Genomic DNA, 16,024 nt, shown 5'->3' with positions numbered 1-16,024 from the left:
GATGTTTAAAACGTGTGTGTATGAGGGTGTGTGTGAGAGTGTGTGTGTGCGTGTTTGTACCAGGGGTTGTAGTCGGAGTCAAAACTTCACATGTATTTTGGTATCTCTACATGATCTATGTGTAGTTTCCATGGATCAAAAAGGTAAAATTAACCATACCTCCGCTATACAAACAATAGGTTTCAATTGTTTTGATAATTGTTTATTGTAATATATATGTTATTATGTTTGCATATCCTTTAAATGTGATTTCAATATAAATTATGATACTATTTTGTTATCTGTATCATTAATATAAATGACAAATTTAAAGTGGAAAATAAAAGAATTGAATTATTTTTAGTTTTTACAAGAAGTTTTCAAGCTTTTTAAACTATCGTTAAATCCAGATTGGGCAAATGTTTAAATAAGATTAAGCCAAATTATTTTATATGGCTACTATGCAAATATAATTGCAAAGAACAGTTCCATTTGGAGATGTAGATTAGGATGACTGAAACAAAATATGCTTGCTAAATTACCATTATAATGCTCAATATTTTGAATAATATGTACAAATACTATGAATTATTCTTAATCCTAGATGAACATCAAATTTTGGCATAAATTTTGTTCCAAGTTTTATTCTTTTTAAACAAAAGCTCCTTTGATTGCATTGGATGATAATGATACCATCATGGTCTTTTATGGTAAGAACAAGATACGCATCCTGTTATCATACTACTTTCGTCATGATAGCACGAATATTTCTGAAGATTTAATAGTTTTTAACGATATTTGTCAAGAAAAAGAAAAAATATGGAAACGACTACCTCTTGGTGATCTTTGATACGAAACCATTGCCACTTCAGATTGCGTTTTGTTTTGTGTCCCCGGGGGGGGGGGGTACTCGAATTATCACATGATATAATACATCTGTGCCGCACCAAAAACGAAAAACACTAAACTTTGGTCTTAAGTTGGGGGTCTCCGGTCCCCTGGATTTGTGACCAGAGGAGCGTTTCATGAAAGAATTTGTTAGATGTTTTAATCGACAAGTTCTGTGTTATTCGACAGTTTCCAGAGTAACAGTGCTCCTTCGCTCATCAAAATCAAGGACAGTTGTCAGATCCGACAACTTATTGGACATAAAAAACTTGATGAAATGCTCCCCACTTTTTTGTGTTTTGTGTCGATTACTTTTATTACTTTTATTTATGTTCTTAAAGATAAGGTATATGTTTATGATTTTATGTATGAATTCTTGACATTTCATTGTCAAGGTTAACGTAATGTTTTGTGTTAATTGCATTTTTATTCTTAGAATTTATATTTTAATGATTGGACATGTTTGTTTCCTTTTTTTAATCCCTGTTGGAGCCCACGGAAGACCAACATGACTGTACCATTCGTGCTGAATGGGTAATCTATCGTAAGTTATACGGCTTATATACTGCATATGCTTTTTGATACGTAGTAAATACTATACTACTATTACTACTACAACTACTACTACTACTACTACTACTACTACTACTACTACGCCTACTACTGCTGCTGCTACTACTACTACAACTACTACTACTACTACTACTACTACTACACCTACTACTGCTGCTGCTACTACTACTACTACTACTACTACTACTTCTACTACGCCTTCTACTGCTGCTGCTGCTACTACTACTACTACTACTACGCCTACTACTGCTGCTGCTACTACTACTACTACTATGCCTACTACTGCTGCTGCTACAACTACTACTACGCCTACTACTACTACAACTACTACTACGCCTACTACTACTACTGCCGATTGATGTATACACCTGGAGAGGATAACTTTTAAAGCAGGAAAAAAGAGTATGTCTATAGAAACAGTAAATTGATTAGAAAACAATTTTATGCAACGAGGGAATGGATGGCCCATAAAAGTGTGACTTTTTAAGTTGTACTTTATACCCCCTCTCTCTCTCTCTTTCTTCTTCTCCTTCTTCCCATCTCTCTCTCTCCCTCTCTCTCTCTCCCTCTCCATCTCTCTCCTCTCTCTCTTGAACATTCAGTTTACTATACATATAAATACATAATATTCATCGTTATATTGATAATAAACACTATGGTTGATTTTATTCAGGCAAGGATACGCTGAAACCAGACACAGAAATAATCCATTCCCTCCAAGTCGAGCCTTTCTTAGGTCTCGTATAAAGCTTCCCGTCTGTCGGATGTACTTTCAAAAGTCACTAGATTATATTTACAGCTATTAAAAAGTGGAAAAGGGTCATAGCTAAGGGTTTGGCAATCAAACACGACATTATCAAACACAAAGTTACTACCTTCTGGCACTATTCCATGCTGTTAACTTAGCATACATGCGATCACAAAGCCTTTTATGAACTTAACCCCAAACGGAATTTCGAAACATAATGCAAACCATATTACATAATATGACAATTGGGCAGCCAAGACTATGGCCTTTTTTGGATTCACAGCATTTACAATAATTGTATAAGATAGACCTTGGAGAGTATGGTATTATATTTGATACACGATTTACTGGAAACTTAACACTTAATCATGGAGCTACTATCAGATAGTAGCTCCATGACTTAACAATATTATGGTCCAATAAGAATTCAAATCATCAAATGATTTTTGCAGTACTAGCTTACTTTAAATAATATTTTTGTATTATTCAAATCCTGAATTATTGAGTTATTCCTGAACATGGCTCCACTTTCTGGCAAAGACAAATTCATTCGTGGACTGGGATAACTCTGATTATTGAATGATTTGAAAACCTCACCTGTCTTTACCAACGGAAACTTTCAAAACACCATTAATAATAATACCAACATACTTTATATAGCTGCCATATCACTGCCAAATTAGTCACTATGCACTCTTTAAAGAAGACAGAAAAGGCAAGGAAAAAAAATGCTGGCAATCGTAGCACCAACCCATTCAAAATACTTTTTAAATAGCTATGTTTCCTTTCCAAGGTGGATTTAAACTTGGGTGTAGAAGAGTTATTCAAATATGACGGGTGGTATCAATTGCTTTTATCTCTCTGATTGTCTGGTCTTTCCCAGCTGGGTTTGCCCAATTAGTATTCAAACATTGTTCTATCACTGCTTTGCAGATACACTACACAACACCAAAACACAAACTCATGATAAATGATCTTTCAAGCAATATATAAATTGTTTAAGGACATAAAGACTTCAGCACAACAGAGCCACATAGCACTGTTTCGCAAGTCTAACTTTTCAAAATAACCTTTTTGATAATAAGACATCGTAACACCCTTTCACAAACTTGAGTTGTGAAAACAGCCACAAATATGTAACTGAATCAATCATGATCCTTTACCATAAAATGTATTCATTTCAGTAGCTTTTCAATATCACTCTGAACCATGTCTGATTGACATACAGAATATGGACGGTGGAATATTAAAATTCTCAGCCAGCAAACAAGGTCTTTTCAAGAGATTATATCAAAACCTGGAACAATTTTCTGATCAAATGCAAGGAGTATGTCAGTATGATAATAATTAAGTATATATCTTTTTCTCACAATTGTCATCACAGGCTGGCCTAAATTTTCCTCTCATTGGCATGGATATTTCTTGTGTCCTTTTTTTTTTATTGTGTCCCCTTTGTGCTGTTATATATGTACCCAATATAAAAAGAGTGAACTTTTCCTAGAAATATTGAAATTTAAGGCCTGGATAATACTGATATTTCAACAGTGGCCCAATGTCAGAGTGGATTATAGAGCAATGGTGGTGCCACATGTATCAACATGTAAAGCGTCTCCTGTACAAGCTGAGGCTAAGAGGTCAAAGGTCAACCACACTGATCTGAAAAGTTTCCTCTGCACTAAAATCAGAGGAGAGAACTATCCCAGGTTCCATCCATGAAGAGACTAATACATACACAACTTGATTGATATTGTTTGTATGATTTTATCATTATATGCAAATGGCATTGTTTATTGTACTAACATTTTATTTCATTTCATTTCATTTTATTTTATTTTATTGGAAATTAAAATAAACAAGTTTGAATTTGATGAGTGAGAGGTGTTCTCTACTGATATCACTCTACTAAATACAATTCTGGTTGAATTAATTTTTTTTTAATTCCGAGTGAAAAATCCTCAGGCAAGTATCAAACTGCTGATGCTGTATTGTGGGACATTTAAACAATGCATTACACTATTCTCAAAAATAGAGGGCAGTATATAGAAATATGAATGATTGTCATCAAAGCAGCATGTGTGAAAGAGGAAAGCCTGGGGAGTGTTTCATCAACATTTTCATCCGACAAGTTGTCAGATCTGACATCTTTCTCTGATGTTGATTGGCTGAGAGGTACTGTTACTATGGTAACTGTCGGATAAAGTGGGACTTGTCAGATAAAACGTCCGACAAGTCCTTTCATGAAACGCTCCCCTGGTCATATTCATGAAAATTTGAATGATGGCTGGGCCCATTTCCCACAACATTGGCAGCAGATCAAAAGTAGCACTATCGGTGGTATGTAGCAAATCACCATGAAATAGCTCGTTATACCATAAAGTGGGCTAAATCACATCGGGTCACACTAATAGCATTACTATTATCATCAGACTCAATACCATAAACATTTCAGTCACATGATATCCTGCTACGTGTTTCATAAAGCTCTTTGTAACTTACAAGCGACTTTACGAACGGCTGGTGACCTTTTCTTAGGAACTAAATCGAGACCAATGAAAGTCAGGTGTGTATATTTTTACCACAAGAAAGGATCACCAGTTGTTCGTAAAGTCGCTCTTAACTTACGAACAGCTTTATAAAACACCTACCCGGTTATCAACTTACTTCCTAACCAAATACTGGGAATTTTTAACAGAGTTGGTTTGCGAAAAATCCATTTTGCAAAATAGCATCTTTATATCCACAAGGATATTATTTGAGTGAGCTTAACTGTAGATATGAATTCAAATCTCATTTTATTGCAATGCTCACAAGGGAATTTCCAAGTACCTATAAAATGTAACAATATAATCTATACTATCATGCACTATAATATTGATAGTGTATGACGACAGCATTACGCCCTCCCGGCAGCGATAATCTGTGCAAACTCGGGTTTCAATGATGCTCCGCCGACAAGGAAGCCGTCCACATCAGCTTGTTGTCCTATATCACAGCAATTACCAGCATTTACAGAACCTGAGAGGAAAATGTCATACAAGAAAGTAGGAAATTAGTATGTGCTGCTTGTAAAGAATCTAAAAAATAAAGGCTTGATGAGAAGTTTCAAGATGTGAACACATGTTTGGCTTTTAGATGGAATATGCGATTTAATTCCAGAAGTGCATTTGCAATTGAAAATGAAAATCACAGCCACTATCACTATTTAAAGAACCTCGGGGACATATTATTCAAGACCTAGTCATTTTACTACAGTCACACTTGCATAACTGACTCCAAATCAACCAATGGTAGGTCATCGGTAATAAGGAAATATTTTGGACAGTCTGGGGTTGGTTTCACCAAAGCTGTAGCACTTATATGATTTCAAAAACAATACGATTAGAATATTTCAGCAATTGCCAATATTTAATGAAAATGTGAGGGAAAATCATTCAATAATAATTTCAAGAAAAATTCAAATTGAAATCAACCACTTAAAATCTGATATGTTTGTAATCACTATTACAGCTTTTCACACACAAAAAAGGGAATTTAACAAGAGTGTTGCAAAAGCGAGCACATAATATGCCCGCCTGTAACACGGAAAACAGAGTTATTGGTCAAGCAATAAAAGTGGAAGGTGGCGACTTCACCTTTGATCTTCTGACCTCAAAATCAATAAAATTGCTGGGATCTATGCTAGTATCATACACACCAAATTATATGAGCCTAGGTTAAGTTCAACTAAAGTTTTCGCGTTAACAAGGACTTCAGAAGGGTAAGATGAAAACATGTCACTGTGATCTTGACCTTTGACCTTTTGACCTCAAAATCGATTGGCTTCCTGGGATCCATGCTAGTATCACACCCCAAATTATATGAGCATAGGTTAAGTCAAGCTGAAGTTATTGCGTTTACAAGGAAAAGTTGACAGACGGACGGACAGACGGACACCAAGCGTGATACCATAATACGTCCCCTCTAGGACGAGATAATAAAAACATACATCATAGGAATATCAGCATTATGATCTATAGCTCATAAAGCCAACATTTACTGGAATGGTTTGAAACTTTTAAGACTTTTCTAAATAAAACAAATCAGATTTTGCTTTTAGTTATCCTCAATATTTTCTCCCATGATTCAAGATGAATTGTACTGGAATATGGTATTTCCCCCTTCAGATTTAAACCTTCACTGTGACACTGACTATCTGGTTATAATGTGCTCCACAACATCATCCTTAGAAATAAATTAAAATTTTATGTTGTAATTGTTGCTTAATGCCGACATACCTCCATACACAATCCGTGTGTTGGCAGCTACCGATGCAGACACATTCTTCGTTAGCCATGAGCGCAGGTTCAGATGGACCTCCTGCGCTTGCTGTGGCGTGGCTGTCTTACCGGTCCCAATGGCCCACACAGGTTCGTAAGCAATGACGACGTTGCTCCAATCAGTGATCACATCTGAAAGTGAACGAAACAATTAAATCATTGAGATGCAGCAAGTACTGTAGCCATGAATCCTAGAAAATAATACCATAAATATTGGAGGGAAAAAAAATACAGAAATGGACAAGAGTTGGTTTCATTTGTAAGTTGTGTTGAAAGTTTCCACCAGCATGCTAACATGCAACAGCCGGTCTGTCACCAATTTGCACTAAATAAAACACAAAATCCCATAGAGCCAAAACATAACTGCCCTGTCAAAAGTACATAAAATACACCTCTTTGACCTTTTCCTCTGACGAACCCCAAATCTAAAAAGATTTTTGCCATTCTGATATGCAGACAGGAGTACAGTAAATGCTGATATTAAGATATCCAAAGACTGAAAAATTATTAACAGATGATTTTAGAACAATGGAACAGAACCCATCGTAGGTGGGAGAGGCATTAAAATAAGAATCAAGTTAGTGTAACTTCGCTATAAAAGGGAAATAGTTTCTATGATTGATCTCATTTTCAAATGTAACCAGTTGACAACTCTACAAAGCCAAGGGTGATTACAGAATTCATCAGGTCAAATTTAGAAGATCTGAGGCCTGGTGGGTGTTTCATAAAGCTGTTCGTAAGTTAAGAGCGACTTTAAGAACGACTGGTGATCCTTTCTTACGTCCTGAATAATCATAAATGAACATTTAATGGTGAATATCAAAGGATCACCAGTCATTCTTAAAGTCGCTCTTAACTTACGAATAGCTTTATGAAACGGCCCCCTGGTTCGTAAAGACTTGCCATAATGGTTAAAAGGGCTCAAGAGCCAAATCACAATCAAGAATTCCATGGTAGTTAACAAAGTGGCAAAGTAAGAAGGACTATTTAACTCTTAATGAAACAGAATGCTTGACATACCGGCTAAAGCTTTCATCTGACGGAAGACAACTTCATTGGTCTGGCCGTTTTCTCTCTCATCTAGCTTCTCTCCAATGCAAGCTATCACCTTGAGTTTACAGCTAAGGGCGTGAGCAACCTTCTCAGCAATCAACTGTGTAGTGAACACAAAAAGGGAGATAAAACAAAAAATTTAAAGTCAGATAAATGACAAAAGATGAGGGTCCAGTCATTATGGATCTAATACGTAAAATAACAATAATTTAACAATTATAGGCAGCTTTATTTAGATGTTTCAGACAGTGCTGGGAGACTGATTAATATTCAAACAAATCTCTTACCAAAATATAGACATTTGTATGAATAGGGCAAGCAATTAATTACTCTTGGTAACAGTGATGGGCAAACAACCACTTTCGCCATTCAAGGTAAGCTGGATATAGAGCTTTCCAAAATCAGAAGTGAAGATGAGGAAAGTTGGCATATGTTATGCGAATAAATCAACATAACATTTCTTCGACACTTGCGACCACACAGCTGTCAAGGGATGCCTGGTAATTCTGACTAGAAAAAGATTTTGAAGGCAGACAACTGTACGAAAACAAGTGCTCAAAACCTAACTGTTTTATATGTTCAGAACAATCCGGCACCACTGCAGGCTTCTGAGACTACATGGGAACTGCTCGATAAACAGACATACCAAGTCTCACACTTTAGGCCCGGGATTCCCATCTTTGTGACTCTTGCTCACCTCCCCCCTAAATCTCCTTTTCACACCTGTACCACAGCTTAAGGACGTTCCACAGTTAAAGTGAAATCCATGTCATTTTCAACAAACTTTCCACATAGATACTTTAGAACCTGAATATTCGAAATATGCAAAAATTAACATAGGTCCATGTGCTTGATTTTTTGCTATAGAGTTTCAAAGTTCACCCAACTGGATGTTCTTAAGAATTGCGAATTCAAAAGAATTTGGCATTTTTAGACCTCGCAAGATCACTACAATGAGTTTAAACCTCTATTACTCAGTCAAAATACATGAAAACGTAATCAAATTTCGCAAGAGAGTTCATAATTGTATCGTTAGAATGCAGAATCTATTTATAGTGCTATTTGTTTACCATATTAAGTCTAACAGCACTGTCAGTTCTTAAAAATGGCGTAAAAGATAACAAAAACCCAATCTAAAAAATGTGAAATTTCAATAACAAACTACAAAAGGACAATAAATGCTGCACTTTATTCAAAATCCATGTCATTTTCACAAAAATTTGCAAAGTTGTAGAGGAAGGTATACCTAAGAGGTGCAAACATTAAAAAATAGGGGTTCATGTGCTTGTTTTCAACTTATCAGCATTTTCATTAGAGCAAATGTGCTTTTTAAAACACCGAAAATGCGCCAAATGCTTTGTATCTATGAGAAGAAAAAATCAAAACCACTCTACCATATATTCAAACTCGGGGTCATATTCACGATTCTTGGCAGCATTGCAGAGTAAAGTATTTTGAACTTGTAGAGATATTTTTTTAATGGTCCATGGAATAATACCAGTTTTTTAGCTTCATAAGATAACGCATCGGATCTGCAGTTAGAGTGCAGATGATGAAAAAAATCAGCTCATACCCACAGGTAATTAATCACCTGTTCATCCATTGTGACGTCAGCGCGCAGAGTGTAAAATATGCGCAGATCGTAATGCGCACAAACATAACTGTGGAACGTCCTTAAATCCCCCTGTACGTTATACACAATGCCTGTGAACTCACCTTGAGTCACAGAAAATCTGACTCATAGCTGGAATTCGAACTTTGCACTTCCTGATAGAACAGACTGACTGATAAAACATCAGGCTAATCCTTTCATGGAACACTCCCTTGCACCGACTTACCTCATCTGTCTCTCCGAAGACATGCCTTCTCTCCGAGTGTCCCAAGATCACCCACGCTACCCCTAGATCCTGCAGCATAGCCGGAGACGTCTCCGCAGTGAAGGCTCCCTTGGGTACCTTGTAGCAGTTCTGTGCAGCGACACTCACTCCTGTTGGGATCTTGGCATTCATGTACGAGAGGTAGACGGTAGGCGGGGCAACGACAACATCTGTGGGAACGAACAAGGACTAGAATGTAATTTGTGCAACCAATTTATGCAGTACACAGCACACACTTTAAAAAATCATTAATAAAATAACACTTTTGTGACCAAAAATACTAATTTCCATACAATTTATTTTTCATTACTGACTTGGGGATCATTTTTGTATTCACCAGAGCTCTCAAACACTTGAATTTTGGGCATATTTTTGTGTACGCCCACTATTGGTGGAAAGTAATGTGGCAAAAAAATTGTCTTTCAATCTCTATTTTTAATTTAGAAAAAATAAAAGAATCAAATTTAAGTAAGAGCCAAGTTATATTATGATTAGCTAGTGATAGAAACTGACAGTGTAAAAAAAAACAGAGAACAGGGTTATATCATAACCTTGTTCATTGAATGAGTGGTTCTATGGTCATAATAAAAATATTGTTAACGAAAACAAGGTTTATTTTACGTTGATCGCGTCATAAATTTCTGGCTTGATTAAAGCAGTGCGCATGCGCGATCGATGACGATAAATTCCATTCATGAATTCATCGTGCATAAATTATCTCAGCACGAACAGACGAGTAAGACTTGAACTAGGAACAAAATAAACTTCAAATTAATGGCGAATAGGCATTGATAATTACACAATAGGTTTCATTTTTTTAGACATTACTGTTTATTTCAATGATTGTGTGTACCAAACGAAATTGCCGCATTTCTTTCCTTCACACTGTAATTTTTTTTTTTTTTTATCAACGCACCGATTTTACAAAATCTGCACTGGCGCTCGATGACATTGATTGAACACCGATTTTAAAATCGATTCCGACTCAGGCTTAATTACGTAAAATTTGCAAAACTAAAAATAACATGCAAGGCAGTGGCTGATCCAGGGGGGGGCACATCCGACCCATGCCACCCTCCCCTTTTGAGTCGGTCAATATTTTCAATGTAATATGTCATTCATACACAAGTGTGTTTGAGAGTTTCAATAAATATTTGTGATGGGAATATGTCGTTCACACCTGACTTTTTTCTTCAAATTTTACATCCCGTAGCAAAAAATCAATTCCCCCTTCATTAATAGTGTTAACAATTTTTTTTTTTTTTGGCTTATCAAATTTTCCTTGGGAAAATGTGCCCCCATTTTTGGAAATACTGGATCTGCCCCCGATGCAAGGGATGGTAGTTCACCATCAATGTAATCTAAAAAAAGTGTCAACCAAAGGAAATTTGAACCCGAGGAATATTCATGCAAGGAAAGAGACACTCATTTAATGTCTAAACAAGCCGACTAAATTTTTGAGTACAAACAGGGAACTTTGTTCTCTGTTTGTACTCCATGTACTTGTACTTGTATATTTCCTTCCTCCGGTCTTCGGAGATCGGCGGCAAGCCGCAAAGTTCAGGTCCTTTCTTGATGGTGCTGTCGACATAGGTGGATTTTTAAGATGTATCTTAGGCAGTGACATGTCAGAGAGGAAGCAGAGGAGGAGGGCAGAGAGTGTGAGGGAAAGAGGATGGAGGATGCAAGGATGAGGGGGTCATTTCCAATGAAATCATTTAGGATGTGTGCAGGCAAGTCAAGGTTCTCAACATGCTGTAGTAGGTCCAGACGCTGAGTCAAGAGGACTGGACATGAGGCAAGAAAGTGGGTAGTGGTTTCTTCCTCTAGAGAGCAAAGCTTGCAGGTTGGGTCTGTGCTCTTCCCGATGGTGACTAAGCTTCGTTGTGAGGGATAAGTGGACGTAAGCAGCTGAGCGCGTAAAATCACAGCTGATCGAAGATGGGTCGGTAGTGAAGAAGGGTAAAGTGACAATATCTTGGGGAGCATTGAGAGGTTACTCCATAGGCTGAGGGATGAGAATTTCTCAATGCACACTCTGGCTTCTTCCATTTGGCATCATACACTTTACTCCTGCACAGAGTTTTCCAACGGTGGTATGAGAAATCTTCAGATAGGAGAGAGGTGAGTGAGGGAAGGTTGTACTTAGAGAGCAGTTTATTCCAATAGATGATAGTAGGAGTCTTGATGGAGAGGGCATGGAGGAATGAGCAAAATTCAAATCTAATATGGTCAATGTTGAAGAGCTGTCCTATCAGAAGGAAAGTGTTTAGTTCAATCTCGCGGGAGAGGTGAAGTAGGTCAGTTAACAGGAAGATAGAGATATTGGGGGCAGATCTCGGTAGACCCAAGAGTTTCTTGAAAAGGGAGTGTTTGAGTGAGGTTTGAGTGAAACACAGGAGCTGTGAGCCATAGGTCATTCGGGGTAGGCAGAAAGTTTTCCAGAGCTTCGCAAGGGTGTGGGGGAGGAAGAGGTTATTGCTGCTGTTGCTACCGATGATGGCAAAGAGGGTGTTGTATCCCTTGGTGATTATGTGTTGAGTGTGGTCATACGCGATGGTTGATTTGGTGATGCCAAGGTGGGGATGATGAGAGACCTCTCTGATTCTGTCACCGTCAATGAAGAATTGGAAGGATGGGTGGATGCTGCGCTTTGACTTGAAGATGAGGATGGCACTTTTTGAGGGATTGATAGAGTTTTCCCAATGAGTGGCATATTCATCTGTGACATTCAGCATTTGCTGAAGTTCAGTGGGAGAACTTGCAAGAAGGGCAACATCATCAGCAAGGATAATTACACCTGCGTATCTATTCTGGAAGGTGCAGCCAAGCCCCTTGTCCCGGAGAGTCTTGACGAGGCCATCAACGAATACGTTGTACAGCGTGGGAGAGAGTATTCCTCCTTGTCTGACACCCTTGTTTAGTGGGATGAAGGAACTGACAGAACCTTTCCAGGTGACACGGCTTGAAGCACCTTGGTAGAGGGCATTCAAAGTAGAGGATGTGTGCCCATGTGTGCCAAAATAAGGTTGGCAATGTTCTCTTTTCTCTGGAATAATTGCTTGATTGTGTGACACTGTCAGAGTCCATTACAGCTAATCATATTATTATTATAACTTGGCTCTTAAGTAAATTTGATTCTTTTAATTATTTCTTCTAAAATAAAAAGAGATTGAAAAATGAAAAAAGTAAAACATTTTGCATGATAATTGACAAACATGACAAATTGTCTTGATTCTTCTGAAAAATTAAAGCAAACTTTTTTCTATTTCACAAATAGGGGCCTAAATATTGAAAGAAAATGCAACTTCGTTTTGGTGACCAATTCCAAAAAGCATGAAATATACAAGTTACAACCCCCCCCCGACCGACAACATTAATTATCATTACATGGGCATTTTTTACACCATGTTCAGCATTGTCAGTGTCACTGCCAGAGTGCCAGTGCCAGACAGTCAGTGACAGTGGCAATGGCCGTGCCCGCGGCCGCTCAGCGCAGCTCGACAATATATTACCGGTGTTTCCAGGAATCTGTGCTTCTTCCAATATTTTCAAATTTCCATCGATCGACGCCTTGTTTCCATTCATCTTGTGGTTTCCACCAACAAAGAAACGCCTTCCACTTGCCATTTTGTCTTTTGAGATGAAATACAGTCGTACAGGTGAGTAAAAGAGGTGGGTATTCGAAGAGGAACTGCAATCAAGTTCTGTCCTGCATGCACTGTACACCTTGACCTGGATGGAACTCCCAGGTCAGTCTGATTTACTTCCGGTTTTCTTGCACGTACCCATTTGCCGAGTTTGTAAAGACGATAAAAACTTTTAACAATATTTAACACTTTAACTGTAAATGAAATAAACAAATTATTACTTTTTAATATATAAATATTTAATTTATCATAGTGCATCAAAACATTATTGCATATAAAAATTCATTGGAGACAGTTCCACTTCTCGATATGGACCATATCGCGGGAAAAATGTTACGCAAGTCCTATTTTGTAAACATCAAACAGCTGACATGAGCTTATGAAATATAAGCACGTGGACGTACTTCAAATGTACTGCCACCGCACTGAGATGTGTCAGAGGCGAAGCTAGATTTTGATGAAATTTGTGATCCCTGAATCGCTTAAAATGGCACCGTCTATGTCAAGGAAAAAGAAAGATGGATCTAAGGGATGCATTGTGACAACTGTCGGAGATGTCGCGAAACTCCCGAAAGAAAAAGTTTCCAAAACTCGATCCAGATCCAGCAGCAGAGCCAGAAGCAGAACTGTGGTGAGTGGATCGCGGCGCGCGGTGTCGCTCCAGGGAGCCGGGATCGGGAGGGAGAAACAATACGACAACCATGGCATGACTAGCCAGGAGGCTTCTAGAGAGTAAAAATAATTTACTAACGTATGCTTACTCTCAACGAAGCCTGGAATAACATCTTAGGGGATGTTACAGTAAAATATTTGGAATCAGTTGCAAAATTCAGGAGCTAATTTACATTGAATGATGATTGAAGGGATATATCAATTTTGACAAAGTCAAATCAATTTATACTTGTTGTTTGTTGATACAATTACAAAAAGAAGACGTGTACGGTCAATCAATGACAAATATTTGGGCTTAACTGCAGAATACCCCGACACTGCTCACTACCCAATCGTTGGTCAGCCAACACAACGATGTCAAGACCTATAGCTATATACTAATTCAATGGTATATAGCCTAGATATATCCCACTCATGGGATCAATGCATCTCGCGTGCGAAGGATTCATATGCACATGGTGCACGCGAATTTTTCACACCCTTTTTACTAAAATAACTATGCCATTTCTTTTAAAATAATGTTTCTAATTGTGCTATGACACTTACCGAACCATATGGATCGTTTCTTGTCTTCTCTTTGGTGTGTTTTTAAGAAAAAAAAAGCATTTTCTCGTGATCTTCACGTAGATACCGCAGGGTCATTGTGGTTGTAAACTTTTGCTTAAAGAGGGCGCGCGATATTATTCACAAGATGTTTGTTTACGGTTCTGCAGGTTGTACTGCTAGCTGCATTTTAGACGCTCAGCATTATTTTCCTCTTTCTGTTTTTTTTTTTTGCTGTCAAGCGGTATTTTCTATTATTTGTAGCGCCATCAGCGATGATGAAATGTAAAGTCAAGAGTCGCCTTGAAATGAAGAAAAATTATGTCCCATTAATTCGTTAGTTTGTTTCCTATTTTTTTGCACTTTTTTCTTCTTCCTCATCTATGATCAAAGGTGAATACCTTTTTTTGATATCTGTTCTAAAAGCTGGACATTTTAAATATTTTGTTCAAGTAAATAAATCAACAGGATAGTAATCAAAATGCGATAGAGCTGCCCGAGCTGAAAATTCTGATACAAGGACTTGAAAATAAAACATTCTGAGCACTTTTTATAACCATGATGAGGAGACCTATATATATTTTATGGCCTCCTTTTCCCTCTCTCTCCTCTACTTTTCCCCCTCCCCTGATCTGTCTTTTATTGTCTCTCCTTTCCTTTCCCGCCCCCTCCATTCCCTTTCTCCCTTTTTCCTTTCCCTTCTTTTCTTTCCTTTCTCCCTCCCCTACTCTTTTCTCGCTATTTCCATTTTTCTTTCTCTCTCCCTTCCCCTCTTCCTTTCCTTTGTTTTCTTTCTATTTTATGGTCTCCTTTTCCCTCTCTCTCCTCTACCTTTCCCCCTCCCCTTTTCCTTTCCCTTTCCCTCTCCTTTTTTGTGCAAACATTAACACGAATATCTTGCTTCCTACACACACACACAAACGCCCGCAATCTAACACACGTAATGCGAAACAATCGGGACATTATCATTTTGTTCATATATATATATATGTATATTTTCTCAATGAACATTTTCATCTATTTAAAGCTTTGAAAATTATTAAACAATGATTCCATAGGCGAAATCTCAATGATCATTAGGAAGGTACTTTACCCATTTTCATTTTATGTCATTGTGATTATTCCATACTAAGGCAACATATTTTGGATATAAAAATACGTGAAGGATATGTTCCTCTTCTGTTTTATACTTTAACAGAAAACATTTTGTTCAACCAAATTATGATTTGTATTTCCAAGTTCCATGTAATATTTTCATTGGAAAATCTCTTAAAGGTCAAGTGCACCCCAGAAAAAATTGTTTGAATAAATAGAGAACTATGTTGATTTTTGGTACAATTTCCTATTATGCGCCGACGACTTGAATCGAGAATGTTCGATAGGAAAATTTCGCATTTCGATTGTTGTTTGCGTAATTTCCACTGCAGTACGAAGGATGACTAAGGACGGACCGAGCGAAGTATCCTGGTTGAGATTTGGAGGTAAGCGATAAAAACACTTTAATAAATAATTTATAATTCCTTTTTCAAATAAACATAAAAAATACGATCAAGATTAACATAGTGGACAAATATTGAAAGGTTTGGCGTAGTTTAGTCCCTCACATTCGTGTGATGAATGAAAACGTCAAAATGCACTATGAAATCACATGTGTTGTGCGAGGTTAGTATACTAACCTCGCATGTTGTGTGAGTGAGATATATCCATACTATTATATACGTACAT

General features: G+C 37.4%; 2 protein-coding genes across 5 annotated transcripts in view; one reads left to right on the top strand and one right to left on the bottom strand.

The window, feature by feature from the left end:
- Nucleotides 1–2,075: 2,075 nt before the first annotated feature.
- Nucleotides 2,076–13,307, bottom strand: LOC129276442 (triosephosphate isomerase-like). Of its 3 annotated transcripts, none has more exons than XM_054912818.2 (5): nt 12,950–13,307; nt 9,396–9,604; nt 7,525–7,657; nt 6,463–6,636; nt 2,076–5,203 (listed from the first exon to the last, which is right to left on the bottom strand). In XM_054912818.2, the coding sequence occupies exons 1-5, from the start codon at nt 13,062–13,064 to the stop codon at nt 5,082–5,084; spliced, it is 753 nt and encodes a 250-aa protein (XP_054768793.2). In that variant the 5' UTR covers nt 13,065–13,307; the 3' UTR covers nt 2,076–5,081. The 3 variants fall into 3 exon arrangements, with proteins under 3 accessions (XP_054768793.2, XP_063965886.1, XP_063965885.1); XM_064109816.1 differs by lacking the exon at nt 12,950–13,307 and adding an exon at nt 11,435–11,501; XM_064109815.1 differs by lacking the exon at nt 12,950–13,307 and adding an exon at nt 10,944–11,117.
- LOC129276446 (DNA damage-binding protein 2-like) overlaps nt 13,195–16,024 on the top strand; it is a 25,905-nt gene continuing 23,075 nt past the window's right edge. Inside the window, exon 1 of one of the 2 annotated variants that reach the window (XM_054912821.2) lies at nt 13,195–13,715. In XM_054912821.2, the coding sequence (XP_054768796.2) occupies nt 13,542–13,715 (174 nt within the window). In that variant the 5' untranslated portion in view covers nt 13,195–13,541. The remainder of the gene's footprint in view (nt 13,716–16,024) is intronic. The other variant, XM_054912822.2, reaches the window with a different exon arrangement.

Source organism: Lytechinus pictus, chromosome 14 (genome assembly GCF_037042905.1).
Source record: "Lytechinus pictus isolate F3 Inbred chromosome 14, Lp3.0, whole genome shotgun sequence".
In the NCBI taxonomy this organism is placed as follows: domain Eukaryota; kingdom Metazoa; phylum Echinodermata; class Echinoidea; order Temnopleuroida; family Toxopneustidae; genus Lytechinus; species Lytechinus pictus.
Note: the sequence above shows the minus strand (reverse complement) of the source record. Positions and strands in the feature narration are given on the sequence as shown.

Excerpts from the sequence above, each read along its gene's own strand:
- LOC129276442 (XM_064109815.1), bottom strand. The coding sequence starts at position 11,061 with ATGTCACTGCCTAAGATACATCTTAAAAATCCACCTATGTCGACAGCA. Across the intron at positions 7,658-9,395 it reads TCTTCGGAGAGACAGATGAG|TTGATTGCTGAGAAGGTTGC; the intron begins GTAAGTCGGTGC and ends TTCACTACACAG. Across the intron at positions 5,204-6,462 it reads CACACGGATTGTGTATGGAG|GTTCTGTAAATGCTGGTAAT; the intron begins GTATGTCGGCAT and ends TTTTCCTCTCAG.